The sequence below is a fragment of the Pseudophryne corroboree genome, chromosome 4 (genome assembly GCF_028390025.1).
Source record: "Pseudophryne corroboree isolate aPseCor3 chromosome 4, aPseCor3.hap2, whole genome shotgun sequence".
Taxonomy (NCBI): Eukaryota; Metazoa; Chordata; class Amphibia; order Anura; family Myobatrachidae; genus Pseudophryne; species Pseudophryne corroboree.
Genome location: NC_086447.1, coordinates 507,670,435 through 507,687,959, shown reverse-complemented (window position 1 = coordinate 507,687,959; position 17,525 = coordinate 507,670,435). Strand labels below are relative to the sequence as shown.

The following is a 17,525-nucleotide window of genomic DNA, read 5'->3' as shown; positions in this document are numbered from 1 at the left end:
TTAACTACGCTTTAAATAACACAGTTGCTAACTTGTGTCCACTGATTCTTCCCAACACAGATATTTTAACAGCAGAAAGACATTAGCAAATGGATCAGGGTTATATTTTCAACATATTCATCCTGTAATATTAGGAGTAAAAGAGCTATCTGACCACATTGAAGGTTGTTGAAGTGTCCAATAATTTTGTTGCCAATATCATTCAGTAACGAAATAGAAGCAATGGTTTTTAACTTATTTCAACTTATTATAGTTCTCTTGGCTTGTGTTCCACTCTGTTTTAGTATAGAGCCCTAACATATGTTCATAGAAGGATCTCCAGTGAAATAATCTGAAAGTGTGTTACTGTATTTATCATATTAATATGTTACAAAGGACAGTAGTTCTATCCCATATTGCTAGCAATCACTTAGATATTAGCTTTGACCAGCCTAGTGTACATTAAACTCACAAAATAACATAGTAATTTGTTCTTTATAGTTCATATAAGAGTGATACTTAATGGTCATGCATTGATTACACTCAGTAGCGTATCTTGCAGGGGCAAGCAGGATTTTTGCCCGGGGCGCCGCCTTCTCGAGGGCGCCGCCGCTGTCCGGAGGGTGCCGCCACCATGGCAAGATCTGCTACTGGTGCCGCCCGGTGCTGTGTAGATGCGGTGCGTGATGAAGTCATTGCCCATTGCACTGCATTGTGGGAGCGGCACATAGACGCTAGAGGTCATAATTGACCTCTAGTGTCTATACAGTGTGCTATGGGAGAGACGTCATGACATCTTTCCCATAGATCTGAGGAGCAGCGCCGGTGGCCGGAGACGGAGGGAAGCAGCGGTCGGGAAGCAGGAGCGGGGATTGTGAGTATTCTTTTTTTTTTTTGTAAGCTGTGCAACTAGGGGGCACAACTCTACAGGGGGCACAGTACAGGGGGAAATACTACTGGGAGCACAACTTTACAGGGGGCACAGTATGGGGGGCACAACTACTGAGGGCACAGCCACGCCCCTTCTGACCACGCCCATTCTTCATGAAACCACGCCCCTATTTTTCACCCTGGGCGCCACAAGGTCTAGATCCGGCCCTGATTACACTTATATTACATACCAAAATAGTGGATTGACTACTTAAAGACAGTAGAAGTGCATACAGCAGTGAGGGCAGCACTAAATGTTCATCCACTTTGGAGGCCTTGGATTATGATTATTATCCTTTCTTTATATGACACCATGAGGGTTCTGCAGCACCTTACAAAGTACATAAACAAATTAGCAAAGCAAGAAAACTGTGACTTACAGTATAAAACTATGTAGGACAAGGACATGGTTTATAAACATTTCTGCATCAGCGATCATAACATGCAAATAAGCAGCAGGATGGCCGCAACCAATGGATAGGTTGTATTGTAGGGAAAATGGAGTACAGAATAGTAAAAGGAAGGGAAGTAGAAGCACATGAGGGAAGAGGGTGCTGCTTGTAAGAACTTACATTCTAAAGAGATGGGGCAGACAGACAAGGTGACAAATGGCATAGACTTAGAGGAAGGATCAATGAGCAGTGGGTTTGGCTGGATAGCACTGATGCAGAAGTGGGTCTTAATAGCCCATTTGGAGTTTTAAAGAGAGGTGGAGAGTCTGATAGGGAGAGAATTCCAGAGCTAGTGAGCAGCATGGGCAAAATCCTTAAAGTAGGAGTGGGAGGAAGTAATCCTCCCACTCCCACAGGGAAGGTTGCATGCATTTGGAATGGGTAAGCGGGAGTGTGAAGGAAGATTAGGCCAGAGATGTAAATGGCAGAGGTTTGGATGCGGGCTTTGCAAGTGAGTGTGAGAAACTTGAAATGGATTCTGAAGGATAAATCAGTGACTGTAGGGATTGTAGGAGTGGGCAGGCAGATGAAGCACATTTGAAGAGGCAGATGAGTCAGGCAGCAGCATTAAGGACAGATTGGAGTGGAGAGAGTTGGAAGTCTGGGAAGCCAGGTAGGAGGAGGTTCAAGTAGTCCAATCTAGAGATGATCAGTGAGTGGATGAGGATGTTAATTTTCTCCAGGATGAGAAAGGGTCTGATCTTAGAAATATTTCTGATATTGTGGGATGACAGAAAGGCAGTTAGGCCATTATAGAAATTACACTCAATAAGTTTGGAGGCAAATAGAGAAATGGGGCCACAGTTGGAGAGAGTCTAATTGTAAAGCGCAATGGAATATTCTGCGCTATATAAGAAACTGATGATAATAATAATAATAATAATAATAATAATAAATAACAATAATGTGTGATATCCTGATATATGGAATCAATTTTAGATGTGAAGTATTTGGCAAAGTCTAGGGCAGTGAGAGAGAACTCTTTTAAGCATATGTGCAGGCTGGTATATGCTCAGTAGAACCCAATTTGTGTTTTCAATATCACTATGATATTTCTTAAGACTTTGCATACATTCTTTATTGAAACACAGTATTACTCCTATATTATATTATTCAAGGGACCAAGGAAGATAATAACATCCAGAAAAGTATAAAATGGGGCAATATTGTAACTCAAACTCAACTCAAACTTTAAGGAAAAAATATGAATGTTATTTCTAATTTTTTTAAAAAGCATTCAAAATACAAATGTGATGAAACGAAGACAACTGTATTGTCCCCTTACTTCCATGGGTTATTAAAATATAACTAAGGATCCTGTATGTGAGAGTCCTCTTTAATAATACTGAAAGAACACTGTATGATTAGTAAAGCTATGTACACATGAATCCAACTTATACTATGTGATCTCACTGCTCTAATTCAGGATGCAAGTTATCTTTATGGTTGCCTGGCACTACCACACATACCACTATCTCCTCATCCATAGCAGTGGAACATGTAGATGTCATCACTGTTTATCTATTGCTTATAACTCAGCCACATAACTTATGGGTAATGGACCATTCTTCTTGCCATGTTTTGTGCCTTCCAAAGAATTTATATAGTTGTGTTGGTTTGTAAACATCACGCTGAGATTGGAATTGCAAATCACACCACTGCATAACGAACTGATGAGGAATCATCCTTTACAATTATAGCCTATATATCTTTATTAGGTAGAAATGTAGTTTGGTAGATACAATTTTTTTTTTTTTTTTATGAAAACGTGCTAATCATGCTTATTGGTGAAATAAACAATCATTCAATCAGAGCCACATCTAGACATTTTAGTGTCTTTTACCACAAACAGCATTGGTGCCCTCCCCCCATGTTCAGATTACACAGATTTAGTAGTGTCCCTTATTCATGTTACGTCACACAGTAGAACTCCTTATACACATTACACCACACAGTAGTAACCTTTATATACATTATGCCACAGAGTAGTATACCTTATTCACATTATTACATACAGTAGTGCAGCATAAACACATTGCACCACATAGTAGTGCCCCTTACGCATTATGCCTACAGTAGTAATGCCCCTTATACATTATGCCCACAGTAGTAGTGAACCCTTACACATTATGCCCACACAATGGATCTTAAATACATTTGAATTCTATGTTTCTGCATTTCCACTTGTATACCAATCTGATAATGAGAGATTGAGGGAACAGGAAGAAGGAGCAACAAGGTACGGAGGGAATTGACCATCAATGGTTAACAATTAAAATTTTGTATCTCATATAATGTTGATGAGACAAGCAATATTTTTCTCCACCTATCATGTGAATCTGGAATGTCAGCCATATTCAGTTGTATGATTCTCAGTTTTTGAAATACAGGTTTTCTGATGTCATTTAATTTTTTTTTATGCTTTTGGCCTTATTCTGAGTTGGGAGTAGAGCAAAAAGAAGCAAGTAACTGTGCACCTGGAACAAACCAAATACAGTGTGAAAAACTGTTATGCAAAGTGACAATGTAAAAGTGGCTCTTGAATACTGTAAGATCACAAATCTATCTATCTATATGAATAGGCTTACCATAATATCCCTTTAACCTGATTTACTTATGATTTACACAGGTTCCATGGCTGGCTAAATTCTAGTCTGCATTTCATCTGAATTTAATCAGCCACACATCCTGTGTATATCGTAGGTGTCCAGGATTAAAGAGATAATGTGGGTAGTCTATCTATGATCTAACCTATTTTGCCACAGCACTCAGCTTGTCTAAATTTGCCATTTGTTACATGTTTTAATGCCACAAATGTTATGTAAGGGCCTCATAATGTGGCTAGGAAGAGAATGTAAAAATACTGCATAAAGTATCTTCACTTTATTAGCACTGGCATTACCATTGCTTCTATTCTTGTCCAATGTGATTTGTAGCTGTTTGATCATATTTGCTATATTGTGATTGCTCCAGATTAGTCTATCACTTGTGGATATATTTTCATGCTCATCTTTGGGAGTGGGATGAGAGTAAATGCTCACCACATCACAGTATGACTCCTCCAAATAGATGGATGCACAGGTCCCTTGTTAATTTATTGTGTCAGGATTAAACATTGTCCACTCTTGCTATGGCTGTCTTTCCTCAGCAGCAATGTTCCTCCTTTCTTTCTCCACACTCAGGGGCATAAGTTTATTCCCGGAGGCAAGATGGAGTTTGGTGTGTCCCCCCCAGTTAAAAAACATAAAAGGGAAAACAAATATGGCATGTGCATGTGTATAAGTGTGTGTCTATATAAACACATATAACTAACATAATTATATAGATAGTGCTCTCAGCTGGTCTACAGAGGCTGGAGCCCACAGTGAAATGGCATGACAGCAGATATGCTGTATGACAACAGCTGGTGGGTCAGCGGCAGACTCACGAGATTCAGAAATCTGCGACATGCAGAATCAGCATTCACAGGTGGTTAACAATTCACAGTCCAGCAGCATCGGCAGGTGCAATGTCATTGCTGCAGTGCAGGCTGAGTGGTACCAGGCAAGAGCCATCCTGTCCTTCATTGCAGGTGTTAGCCTGGCTCCTGGGACAGAGCAGATAAACTGCAGCAGTAGCAGCAGCAGCAGCAGCGTGTGCGCAGCAGAGCTCCATTAGAAGAGTAGCGGTCACACTTGGATCTTGCTGTGAACCAAACAGGTGCTGCTGTAAATGCAGGTGCCCCTTCAGGGCTTTTTTAGCCTGAAGGCAGGCGTCTCCCTTGCCTCTGGGAGGTACACTCCTGTCCACACCACAGCAGAGAGCCAAGGGTTTCCGCCTATCCAGACAATATAAATAGACACTTTGGTGGAAATGAAACTTCTCTATTTATTATTTAGTCCTTAATGACTCCTTGAATGAATTTTAAGCAGGTCCCTTTACTTAGGTTAAAATGGTTTATTTGAATATCATGTTGATTTACAATTAATTTCTTGTTTACATTACTTATAGTATATTAATACTACAGTATCTATACTTTACAGAGTAACTTGCAACCCCCCAAACTGTGCGATCCGAAGCGGATCCAAGTTTGGCTCGGGACTTCCCACCTTACTCAGATTCCAAAGCAAGGCTGAACGTCATCTTCCTGCTGTCTGATTCTATAAAAGTCCCCGTGCATCAACGCCATCTTCACTCTGGCATTGGAGAGTGTACTGGATGGACGTGTCCTTCTCAGTACTGGGTGGCGTGGTGTGCGGCAGATGGGGGTGTGCTGTGTGCTCTCTCTGTCTGCTGTATCTGAAAAAGGGGGGCTCTCTCTGCTGTATCTGAAAAAGGGGGGCTCTCTCTGCTGTATCTGAAAAAGGGGTGCTCTCTCTGTCTGCTGTTTCTGAAAAAGGGGTGCTCTCTATGCCTGCTCTATCTGAAAAAGGGGTGCTCTCTGTCTGCTGTATCTGAAAAAGGGGTGCTCTCTCTGTCTGCGGTATCTGAAAAAGGGGTGCTCTCTATGCCTGCTCTATCTGAAAAAGGGGTGCTCTCCGTCTGCTGTATGTGAAAAAGGGGTGCTCTCTCTGTCTGCTGTATCTGAAAGGGGTGATCTGTTCGTCCATCCAGGGGCTCTACCCCAGTGTATAATTAAAATAATAAACGCTAAAAATAAAAAGCCTAAAATTATTATTTTTTACATACATATTTTTTGTTTGTGCTAAGTGGGACAGGAAGAGGGGGATATGTGTGTACTAATACTATCTGAGGATGTTGATGATAATGTAGTTTGTGTAAGTCCACAAAGTGTGAAAATAAAGATTCCTTCTCATCTGACCTGCCAATATGGGCTAGTCAATCTATGACACATTGGGGGTCATTCCGAGTTGATCGTTCACTAGCAACTTTTTGCAGCACTGCGATCAGGTTAAATCTCGGCAAAACTGCGCATGCGTATGTACCGCAATGCGCAGGCACGTTGTATGGGTACAAAGAGGATCGGTGCTGGGCGATGGATTTAACGAAGAATCCATTTGCACAGCCGATCGCAAAGTGATTGACAGAAAGAGGGCATTTGTGGGTGTCAACTGACCATTCTCTGGGAGTGTTTGGAAAAATGCAGGCATGTCCAAGCGTTTGCAGGGCGGGTGTCTGATGTCAATTCCGGAACCAAAAAGACTGAAGTGATCGTAGCGGCTGAGTAAGTCCAGAGCTACTCAAAAACGGCAAAAAAACTTTTTTGTGCCGTCGGCTGCAAAAGCGTTCGCACACTTGCAAAGCTAAAATACACTCCCCCATAGGCAGCGACTATCTGATCACAGCGCTGCAAAAAGTTGCTAGCGAGCGATCAACTCGGAATGACCCTCAATGTGTTTGGCTCATATCCCTGCAACCAACACTGCACGCACGCTTCAGGAAAGTTCGTCAAATTGTTAACAATTGTGATTTTCTTTCTTTATGCAAGTCATCATTCTGTATGAATAAAACAATAAACTGTATAACAGGGCTTCAACACTTAATAAAGACTTCAATTAAAATGGATCGATATACTGACTATTGCCAAGTGCAAAAAACAATAGGATTTTTTTGCATCACTCATGGTGATATAACAAAATATGGTTGTTGATGTATGTGCCAACATAATTCCTGGATACTGTATTTGTATATTAGATGGCAGCCAGTGTGTTGCTGGACATTACAACTATTGTGTTTATTACTGAGCATTACCACCAGGGCTTTCAGTGGTCCTGGAGAGGTGGGGGAACTCATCTACCCTGCCACACCTCCACCTCAGAGCGCTCCGAAGACGCGCGCACCTCAAAAAGGGGTGTGGCCTCAAAATTAAGGGGCGTGGCCACACAATAGTACCCCAATTCAAATTACACATCACAGTAGCACAAACTTATTCACATTGCCCCACATACTATTGCCATTTATACACAAAATGCCCACAGTAGCAGTGCCCTTTACACACACAATGCCCACAACAGTAGTGCCACTTACACACACATTGCCCACAGATGTGGTGCACAATATAGCAGGTTATGTTGAACAACCTTTGCTCACCTCTCTTATGTTTTCCATGTATCCACTCTGCTTTGATAGGTTTCCTTTGTCAGTCACTCTCCTCATGTGTCCATATCTTCATCCTAGGTAACCCTCTTACTCCCTATATACTCTTCTTTGTGTCTGATCACCTGCATATTTTTTTCCTTTACTTATGACCTACACCTCTCATTCCCTGTGCCTCACTCCCCCATCTCACCCTCTGCACCTCTCACCCCTTGCTCTTCTCGCTCTCCCATCTCACCCCCTGCTCCTCTCCCTCCCCATCTCACCCATGCTCCTCTCACTCATCCATCTCACCCCCTTCTCCACCCATTTCACCCCCTGCTACTCTCACACACTCCCTCATGGAGCTCTCCCCTGACACATCTTATCCTTCACACAGCTCTCCTCCTGACACCGCTTATCCCTCACACAGCTCTCCCCCTGACACTGCTTGTTCCTCACACAACTCTCCCACTGACACATATACCTTTGATAAAGTCACGTGATACGTGACGAAACGCGTTAGGACTCCGCCTCCCTAACACACCTTGATCCAGGTACCCACATCTGAAGCAACTTGCTGTGATTCATCGAACCTGAGTACCGTTTCTCTGGTCTCCGCAAAGCCGCTTATTCCAGCACACGGCTCTCACCCGCTCCACCAGCCCGGCGGTTCCCTTCATCTCCTTGCTGCATAAGCAATAGTGGGCAACGCAGGACTAAATGACCGGGGACGCCCGGTCTTGGACCAGCCCACAGGAGAGGTATCTACTCCACCGGTTGAGCACTGTGATTAGAACTCTGTGCTCTATTTGGGACCGCTCCATTGCTTGCCATTTACAAGTGCCACATCAAGTGTTAATTCATGTGAGTGACTGCAGATTCTATACCAGCTGCTTCAACATATTATGATATCCATTATATCAGTACCATTCAAGGTGTACCTAACCATATAACACCAATACTATTACCTATTATATTTAACTGTTATTGTTATAGTTTGTTTTTATTCTAGTGCTCATGGTTAATAAATTAATTATATATTTTTAAACGTCGGCTCTCATCTTTTTTTCCCTGGTATACTGCGCAGCCGTTCTTTTTTGTTTTATTACTCTTTATTTGACACTCACTCAGTGTTTACGGCCGCGCTCTATCAGGGGAATATATTTTTTATTAATAAGTCTATTTATAGGCGCTTTTACAAGCAGTTATTTGGCTTTTGTTTTCTCCCACTGACACCGCTTATCCCTCACACAGCTCTCCCCCTGACACTGCTTATTCCTCACACAACTCTCCCACTGACACCGCTTATCCCTCACACAGCTCTTTCACCCCGACATCGCTTATCCCTTATATGTATACTGCATGCAGTGTGTCTTCCCTAATGTGTCCCCCCAGTTTATCTTCCTTTGTATGCCCCCTCTCATATAGCGTGTCTACCCTCTTGTGCCACACCTCCATCCATCATGTCTTCCCTAATGTGAACCCATATCCTGCATGCCTGCCTTCATAAAGTTCTCCTTCATGTGCCCTCTCCTCTCATCAGACATGCCTTCTTTTTTGTGCCATCCCCCTATCCAGCATGCCTTCCTTCATGTGCCCCCCTCCCCTCTCATCAGACATGCCTTCCTATTTGTGCCATTCCCCCCATCCAGCATGCTTTCCTTCATGTGCCCCCTCCTCTCATCAGACATGCCTTCCTTCTTGTGCCACCCCCATCCAGGATGCCTTCCTTCATGTGCCCCCCTCATTAGGCATGCCTTTCTTCATGCATCCTATCCATGTCTGTTGTTGCATTGCGGATGTTAGCGGCATGTTCTAATATCCTTATTTTGAGGGCTCTTGATGTCATGCCCACATATTTCAGGCCACATGTACACATTAGACAGTATATAACACAGCTAGTGTGACAATTGATATATTGTCTTCATCATATTTGTCTTACACTATATTGTTTTTTAGTATGAAGGAACAAGCCTTACATGAGCCACATGGGTGCATCCCACTCATCCCTGGTACTTTTCGGGGATGTTTGATGAAATGACTTATTACCAAATGGTCCTTGAGGTTTCGTGATCTATGCCAACCCATGTGGATTTTAGAGTTTAGGTGGGTAGCTAAGACATAGTCCAGTTGTAAGATAGGAAGATGTTTCTGAATGGCATGTGTTAGTTCCTGCCATTCATTGCAAAAAGTACCCATGAATCTCAGTTTGGGGTCTTCCTTGGATCTATCCAGTTTGGGGCTACATATCAATGACTCCCACTTAACTTGCATTACAGACTTTTGTGCTTTCTTGAGTGACCTCCTACTGTATCCTCGGTCCAATAGATGAGTTACCAATTCTTCACTCTGAGTTTTGTATACCTTGTCTTCCATGCAGTTACTTCTCAATCATAGTAATTTCCCTTTGGGGATGTTTTCCATGGTTGGGGGAAAGTGGGAGCTGGTCTGTAATAAGATACTGTTGGTGGCAGTCTCTTTTCAATATAGTTCTGTTGCTAAGTTGCCATCTGAGGCTTTATACAGGTTTAAGTCCAGAAATGATATTGATTATGCACTGATGGTGTGAGTAAATTTGATGTTAAGATCATTATCATTTATTTGTATATGAACTGCACCAACAGTTCTTCACTGCCATCCCATAGTATGACTATATCGTCAATATATCGGAGCCAATTGACCACATGTGAAGTGTAGATGTCATTGGTGGCATTGAAAACCTGTTCTATCTCCCACCAGCCTAGAAAAAGATTTGCGTGAGTTGGGGCACACGCTGCCCCCATTGCTGTGCCCCTGGTCTGAAGAAACAAATTGATCTGAAAATATTAAATAATTTTTGTGTAACACATATTCCAAGAGATCAAGATGGATTTCTCCAAAGGCATTGTTATCATGTGTATTGAGGAAGTATTTTACTGATGCTATCCTTTTTTCATGATCTATACTTGTATACAGCTCCTCTACATCAAGGGTAGCCAGAAGATGGTTCACCTCTAATTTTACTTCATGGAGTTTTCTAAGAACATCCGATGTGTCTTGTAAGTATGATAATAGTATCAGCACAAAGTGTATCAAATGCAGATCTAGGAATCTACTAGGTTGTTGATGGAGTCCCCCCAGTCCTGACATTATAGGCCTACCTGGTTTATTTTTGGACTTTTTGTGGACTTTGGGGAGAAAATAAAAGGTAGGGACTTTAGGATTGGACACTGACAAATACTGATGTTCTTGTTTTGTGATCACCCCCTGAGATCACCGATCATTAATGAGGATGGTATATAGGTGTGTGAAGTCCTCCCTTAGGTTAAACATCAGACGTCTGTAACATTTGGAGACATTCAGTTGTCTGCGGGCTTCCTTGATGTACATTTCCATTGGCCACGAGACGATGTTGACCCCTTGTCTGATTCTACTATCCTATCTATAAGGCAAATATTGCACCTAAAAAAAACCATTGCACTCAATAAACTATACAAAATAAACAACATTTCAAATAATGTGAGGTCCTTTAATCTGAATGAACAAGGTCCAAGATGTTTTGCCAAATATAGAGATAACTTTAATAGTGACAAACTGTTGCAACATTGTTAAAAACGTTTAAATAGCAGTGATTGATACCAGAAGCAGTTGCTGCAGTACAAACGGTATGGTCACAATACCGATGTCTGAATCCCGCCCCCTAACAGTCCTTGAGTGGCCCAGCCAGAGCCCAGACTTGAATCCAATTGAACATCACTGGAGAGATCTGAAAATGGCTGTGAACCGACACTTCCCATCCAACCTGATGGAGCTTGAGAGGTGCTGTAAAGATAGGTGTGCCAAGCTTGTGGCAAGCTTGTGGCATCATATTCAAAAAGACTTGAGGCTGTAATTGCTGTCAAAGGTGCATCAACAAAGTATTGAGCAAAGACTGTGAATACTTACAGTCATATGATTTCTTAGTTTTTTATTTTTAATAAATTTGCAAAAATCTCAAAAAACTTTTTTTCACGTTGTCATTATGGAGTATTGTGTGTAGAATTTATTCCATTTTGGAATACGGTTGTAACATAACAAAATGTGGAAAAAGTGAAGCGCTGTGAATACTTTCAGGATGCACTGTATAAAGTCCATGTACTGTATAGACACAATTTATAAAGCTTCAAACACAGAACCGTGACTAATGTATTAAAGACAATCACACTAGACACATATTAACCACAATCCCAATGTCCCTGCATTCTTATGATTCATTTAAGATAAATTAAGAAGAAATAAATTAAAAGTTTAAATGGACAAAGGGCATAGTCCTAAAGTGTGAGAAAAGAGGCCTTTAAAGTAATGTTTTACTCTTTCCACCATTTCACCATTCATCTTTTCAGGTACAGCATACCTTAAATGAAAATTTACAGAGCTAGGTGATTACTAAATGGCGAGGCAGTGGGAGCGAGACATCAGGTGCTAATCAGACAGGCAAAACAGGGTCTTAGTCATCTCTACATCCATACATCACAGTAGGACCCTAACTCAGGAAGGAAAATACAATGATATGATCACTTGTATTTCCTGCATAAAAGAGATTATCTGGATTAAGAGAACACTGTATAATTTCTGACACAGCACCCTAATGTCACAGTAACTATAACATAAGTTTATGGTATTGCATGTTAACATAAGTTTAACAGTTTTTATCTGATTCAAAATAATGTTATAAAAAAAATGTGATCACTAAAGTTAAACATGTCAAAGTCCATCAGTGTAATTATTAGAACATAACATGCTGCAGCGTTTAATAAAATACCAATAATTTCTCTTTGAGGATTCACAGGACTCTAACTGTAAACAACATGAGGCAGATTGTGGGCCTAATTCAGGTTGGATCACAAATCACAATCCAACCGGAATTTTTACGATCGGCCAGCGGGGCCACAGAAAATGTGATCGCCTCTGCCTGTCGATCAGGCAGGGGTGGTCGCGGGGAGGGAAAGGTCAACGCTCTGTTTCCAGAAAGGAGACGGAGCGTTGCGGGGGCGGTGCGACATGAACTGGGGTGGAGGTGGCCAAACAGGGGCATGTCGAGGGTGTGATCACGGCAGCTGCGTGACATCACACGCAGCCGCCGTGATCAATAACATGGTGGCGGGACTCTGTTTCTGCTAACAAGCACAAATTGCGATATGTTTGTTGAAGGGAGGGAGGCGGCGGTCAGCATGCTAGGAATTAGGCCCTGTATGTGGTCACACTGTAAGGTACAAAGGTTTTGGATCCTTGTCCAACATTACAGATGTATCCACCGTTATCTTGAGTAGTTTTCTGTGCCTAGTCACAACATGATTTATTAGCATAAACCCTTCAGCTATTGTTCTCAACTGCAATACAATACAGCAGAGGATTAAGTCATTACAGCAGGGGATTAATTCTGACTGGCCAGTCACAGTTAATCCTATTAACCGTCAAGATAAACGTGGATACATCTGTATATCAACAATCATTTTGGGATTATTTTACTTCAGAATGGGCACTATGGAACAATCCAAAGGCTAAATATAGTATTAATGCTACTATATTGGAAACTACGGAGGAGGAAAGGGATCTAGGAGTCACTATTTCAGGTGATTTAAAAGCAGGTAAGCAATGTAAGAAAGCAATGAGGAAGGCTAGTCAGATGCTTGGTTGCATAGGGAGAGGAATCAGCATCAGGAAGCAAGACATTATAATGCCTCTGTATACTGTAGGTCATTGGTACAGCCTCATCTAGAATACTGTGTTCAAATCTGGAGACCATATCTTTAGAAGGATATTAATTCATTAGACACTGTACAAAGAAGAGCAACATAATGGTGCATAGCCTACACCATACATGGAAAAACTAACATGTATAGTTTGGACCAGAAAAGGGAAAGAGTACCTGACGGAAACTTTGAAATATATTAAGGGTTTTAACAAAGTCCAGGAGAGAGACATTTTTCAAAGAAAGAGAAGTATTAGAACACTATCTGATTTTCATGCTTGTACATATAAATGAGTGTTAAAATTTGGTAAATCTATAGAGATGTAAATTTAAGATGTCTTAATGTAAGTACAGTAAATATTAATCCATGGTTCTTGGAGTTACCCGAGGAGCACCAGTAGCTGATACGTTAAAAAGTGGCGGGACCATTTTTGTAGTTTATGAAATTCTACAGACTGAAGGTGCAATCCAAATTTTGATCCAATTGTCCTTTTGGGCATTTCATTCACCATGCATCAGTAATGACATCATTATGTCAACCCCCGTTTCATCCCCTTAGGGGAGGATTATTACAATTCTGATTATGTAGTGTTCCTATTTCCCACCTGCAGAATACCTATGTTAAATTTCATCTCCCTAACATATTAGTAAGAGAATTAGTGATGAGTCAGTTAAACAATAGATTCAAATCAGTCAATTGTTATATCACTGCTCCAGAGGTTTGTATTGGCATTCCTTGTGCATCACATATCTGGATTAAGACATGCCATATCCTAAATGCTGTCTCTGTGATTAGAATCTAATTGTTTTGATTTAACCTTGCACAGGTTTAATTTATTTACCGTGTTCCTATTCCCTTTTCTTCTGAATTTCTGGACTCTTACCAGCGATCCATTGGTATACGGGAGAGATGTGTAACTTCCTTATACACCTCTGCCTAACGCAGGCAGAAGATCCACTTGCACATTCCCTTATCTTTCCTAATTCTGAATCACTCTATATTCTCATGCTATGTGAACTCTCATCAGTGATCCCAGAGTAGAATGGGTATTGATATCCCTACTATCATACCACACTGTAAACGCCCGACTACATCCGATCTTGGAAGTGAAGCAGTGTTGGGCTTGGTCAGTACTTGGATGGGAGACCTCCTGGAAGACTGAGTTTAATAGAGGTCATAGTGATTGGCATACTCTGTGCCTACCACTGACAGCAGATTCACTACTTTTTTCTACTTTCTCAGTACAATCACTTATGGTTATTCTTCCCTTTTCCTCAAATTCCAAAGACTTATGCAACTAAGCTGTAAAAACAAAATTACATAATTTTTTTTTACATACAGTATATGAATTCCTTTCATATACTAATTTTTTCATATACAAATTTTCTATGGTCATAATTTTTGATGAATAATCACTGTGAGCATACCAGTGAGTCCATAGAATATCAACCCATTTCGGGTCTTGTTGACTATCATTGACTATTAATATCACATTTCTGGTCCTGTCAATATGAGATTATCTCATGTATCATTTGTACTTTAGAGACCACTGATGTGAAACTTTTTAAACTTTATGTATGTTTCTTATTTGTTTGCTCAGGATATATCAACTGTATGAATTTGAATTTTGGATTAATAAATACAATAAATTTTAATTTTTCAATATTCTAGTCTTTTATTGACTTTTTCAAGCGTGCACCCCAAAAATAGTTCTCTTTCTCTCCTTTATTGTTTTGTCTAGTATCACACTGAATCAGGGTGCACAGCCAATATAAACATCAAGATTAATTTTGCTGTCATATCTGTTTAATTTAGATCTTTTCATGCTGCTTGGCATAATATCTATGATCAGTGCAGTATCCCCCATATTTTTTCATGTGTTCTCATTATACTGATTACAGCAGTTTGGTTAATAGCCTTATATGTAAGTAAAAGTATTTTATATTTAATACGGTAGAATACCAGTAACCAATGGAGGGACCGACAGAGTGGATCTGCAGATGATGAACGTCTAGCGAGGAAGATTAGCCTCGCAGCTGCATTCAAAATGGATTGTATGCGGGAGATAATGAGAGCATGGATCAGAGTTTTGCTGTGTCTAGTGTAAGATATGGTCATATTTTGGATATGTTTATTAGATGTATGTAACATGATTTTGAGACAGATTGAATGTAGGGAACAAAGAACAGTTCAGAGTCAAGAATGACAACTAGGCAGCGAGCTTGTGGGGTAGGTATGATTTCTGAGTTATTAACAGTGATAGAGATATCAGGTTGGTAACTACTATTGGCCGGTGGAAATATAATTCATTTTGTTTTGGAAATATTAAGTTTGAGGTGGCAAGATGTCATCCAAGATGAAATGGCAGAAAGGCATTCAGTGACACGGCCCAATACAGATGGTGACAAATCTGGAGAGGATAGGTAGATTTGAGTATCATCTGCATACAGATGATACTGAAATCTGTAAGAGCTGATCAGTTTCCAAGAGATGTGGTATTGATAGAGAAAAGCAGAGGACCTAAGACTCAGCCTTGCAGTACCCCTACTGAGAGAGGTAGTGAAGAGGAGGTGGAGTCAGAAAAACAAACACTGAAGGAGTGATTAGATAAGTAGGATGAGAACCAAGAAAGGGCTGTGTCCTGAAGACCTCGGGATTGTAGTGTTTGTATGAGAAGAGAGTGGTCAACTGTGTCAAAAGCAACAGAGAGATCAATGAGAACAAGTAGTGAGTAATGAACTTTAGATTTAGCAGTGACCAGATCAATCACTACCTTAGTCAATGCTGTCTCTGTGGAGTGTTGGGCACAAAATCCTGACTGAAGCGGGTCCAGTAAGCTGTGTGAGTTAAGAAAGTGTGTGTGGCGAGTGTAGGCAAGTCTTTCAAGTAGCTTGAAGGGGCATGGGAGATGAGAGATGGGACGGTAGTTTGAGAGAGTGTTTGGGTCAGAATTTTGTTTTTTTAGAATTGGAGTAATTTTTCTACAGTGAAGGAAAGATACCAGTAGACAGAGAGAGATTACAGATTTTAGTTAAGGTTAGGATGAGCACAGCAGACAGAGCTTTACTAGTTTGTGAGGGTATAGAATCAAGAGGAGAGGTAGTAGAGTAGGCAGATGAGAAGAGTGCAGATACTTCATCTTCATTTGTGGGATCAAGTGAAGAGAAGGTGTTAGAGGGTTCAGGAAGGAAATTGAGCAGGTCACTGGCTGTGGAAGAGCATACCATTTCATTTTGGATCTTATCAATCTTGCCCTTGAAATAGGATGCAAGATCTTGCGCACTGATAATGGCTGCTGGGTTAGGTGAGGGAGGGACAATAAGTGATTTAAATATAATAAAAAGTCTCTTGGGGTTAGAGGTTTGAGCAGAGATTGGAAAATGTTTGTTTGGCAGTGTCCAGAGCATTACTATAAGAGTGGTACACAGTCTTATATATGAGAAAGTCACTTGAACTATGAGATTTACGCCACTGGCGTTCTACTTTACGTGAGAGTTTTTGTAGGTGTCTTGTATATCTAGAGTGCCACGGTTGACATCTAAGTCTATGTGGAGTGTAATGGGTAGCCGGAGCCACTTCATCAAGTGCTGTTCCTAGAGTTTAGTTAAGGTGTGATACAGCAGAGGTGAATGTAGAAATTGGTGAGAGCAGTGGTTGCAGAGAGCTATATAGTTGTTGAAAATTAATAGCGTTAATATTTCTGCAGGTTAGAGGAGGCTTGGTAGACTTCAGGGACATTAAGTTTGAAGTAATGAAGGAAAGCATGCAGGTGAAAAGGTTGTGATCTGAGAGAGGGAAAGGAGTGTTAGTGAGTTCAGAAACAGAGCATAGTCTGGTGATAGCCTGTGACAGCAGAGCCGAGGGAAGCAGCAGCATAGATGCTGGCTGTGAGGAAGCAATAGGGAGATGAGCAATGCGGAGGAGGAGGAGTAGGCACTTAACTAGCAGATATGTATAATGGGCTCTACCAGGCATAATGTATGTAATGGGCTCTATCTGGTGTAATGTGTAACATGTGTAATGGGCTCTATCTGGCGTAATGTGTAACATGTGTAATGGGCTCTATCTGACATAATGTGTAACATGTGTAATGGGCTCTACCATGCATAACGGGTACACATGTATAATGGTCTCTACCAGGCGTAATGTGTAACATGTGTAATGGACTCTACCAGGCGTAATATGTAACATGTGTAATGGGCTGGTATGCTGCCCTGGGCTTTTGGGCTTATGCTGGTGTTTTGGGGTGCCACACCCTGCACCGAGATATAGCGCTAGGGACCCCAAATATACATAGACACCTTGATGCGGCTTTGGGGTTTATTTACACATTTGCACAAATATGTGTAACCAAGATCTCTGAATTCTAATATTATGTGGGATTTATATCTGGTTACTGTTATCATTCAGGGTGCTAGGGGAAACAATGTCTCTC

General features: G+C 41.1%; 1 protein-coding gene and 1 pseudogene across 1 annotated transcript in view; both read left to right on the top strand.

Moving 5' to 3' along the window:
• The window catches only part of LOC134910942 (uncharacterized), a 98,455-nt gene that overhangs the window by 72,065 nt on the left and 8,865 nt on the right, over positions 1-17,525 (top strand). The window contains exon 4 of the mRNA XM_063919334.1: positions 16,797-16,859. Coding sequence (XP_063775404.1) covers positions 16,797-16,859 — 63 coding nt within the window. The remainder of the gene's footprint in view (positions 1-16,796; positions 16,860-17,525) is intronic.
• LOC134912400 (5S ribosomal RNA) lies at positions 14,147-14,264 on the top strand (annotated as a pseudogene).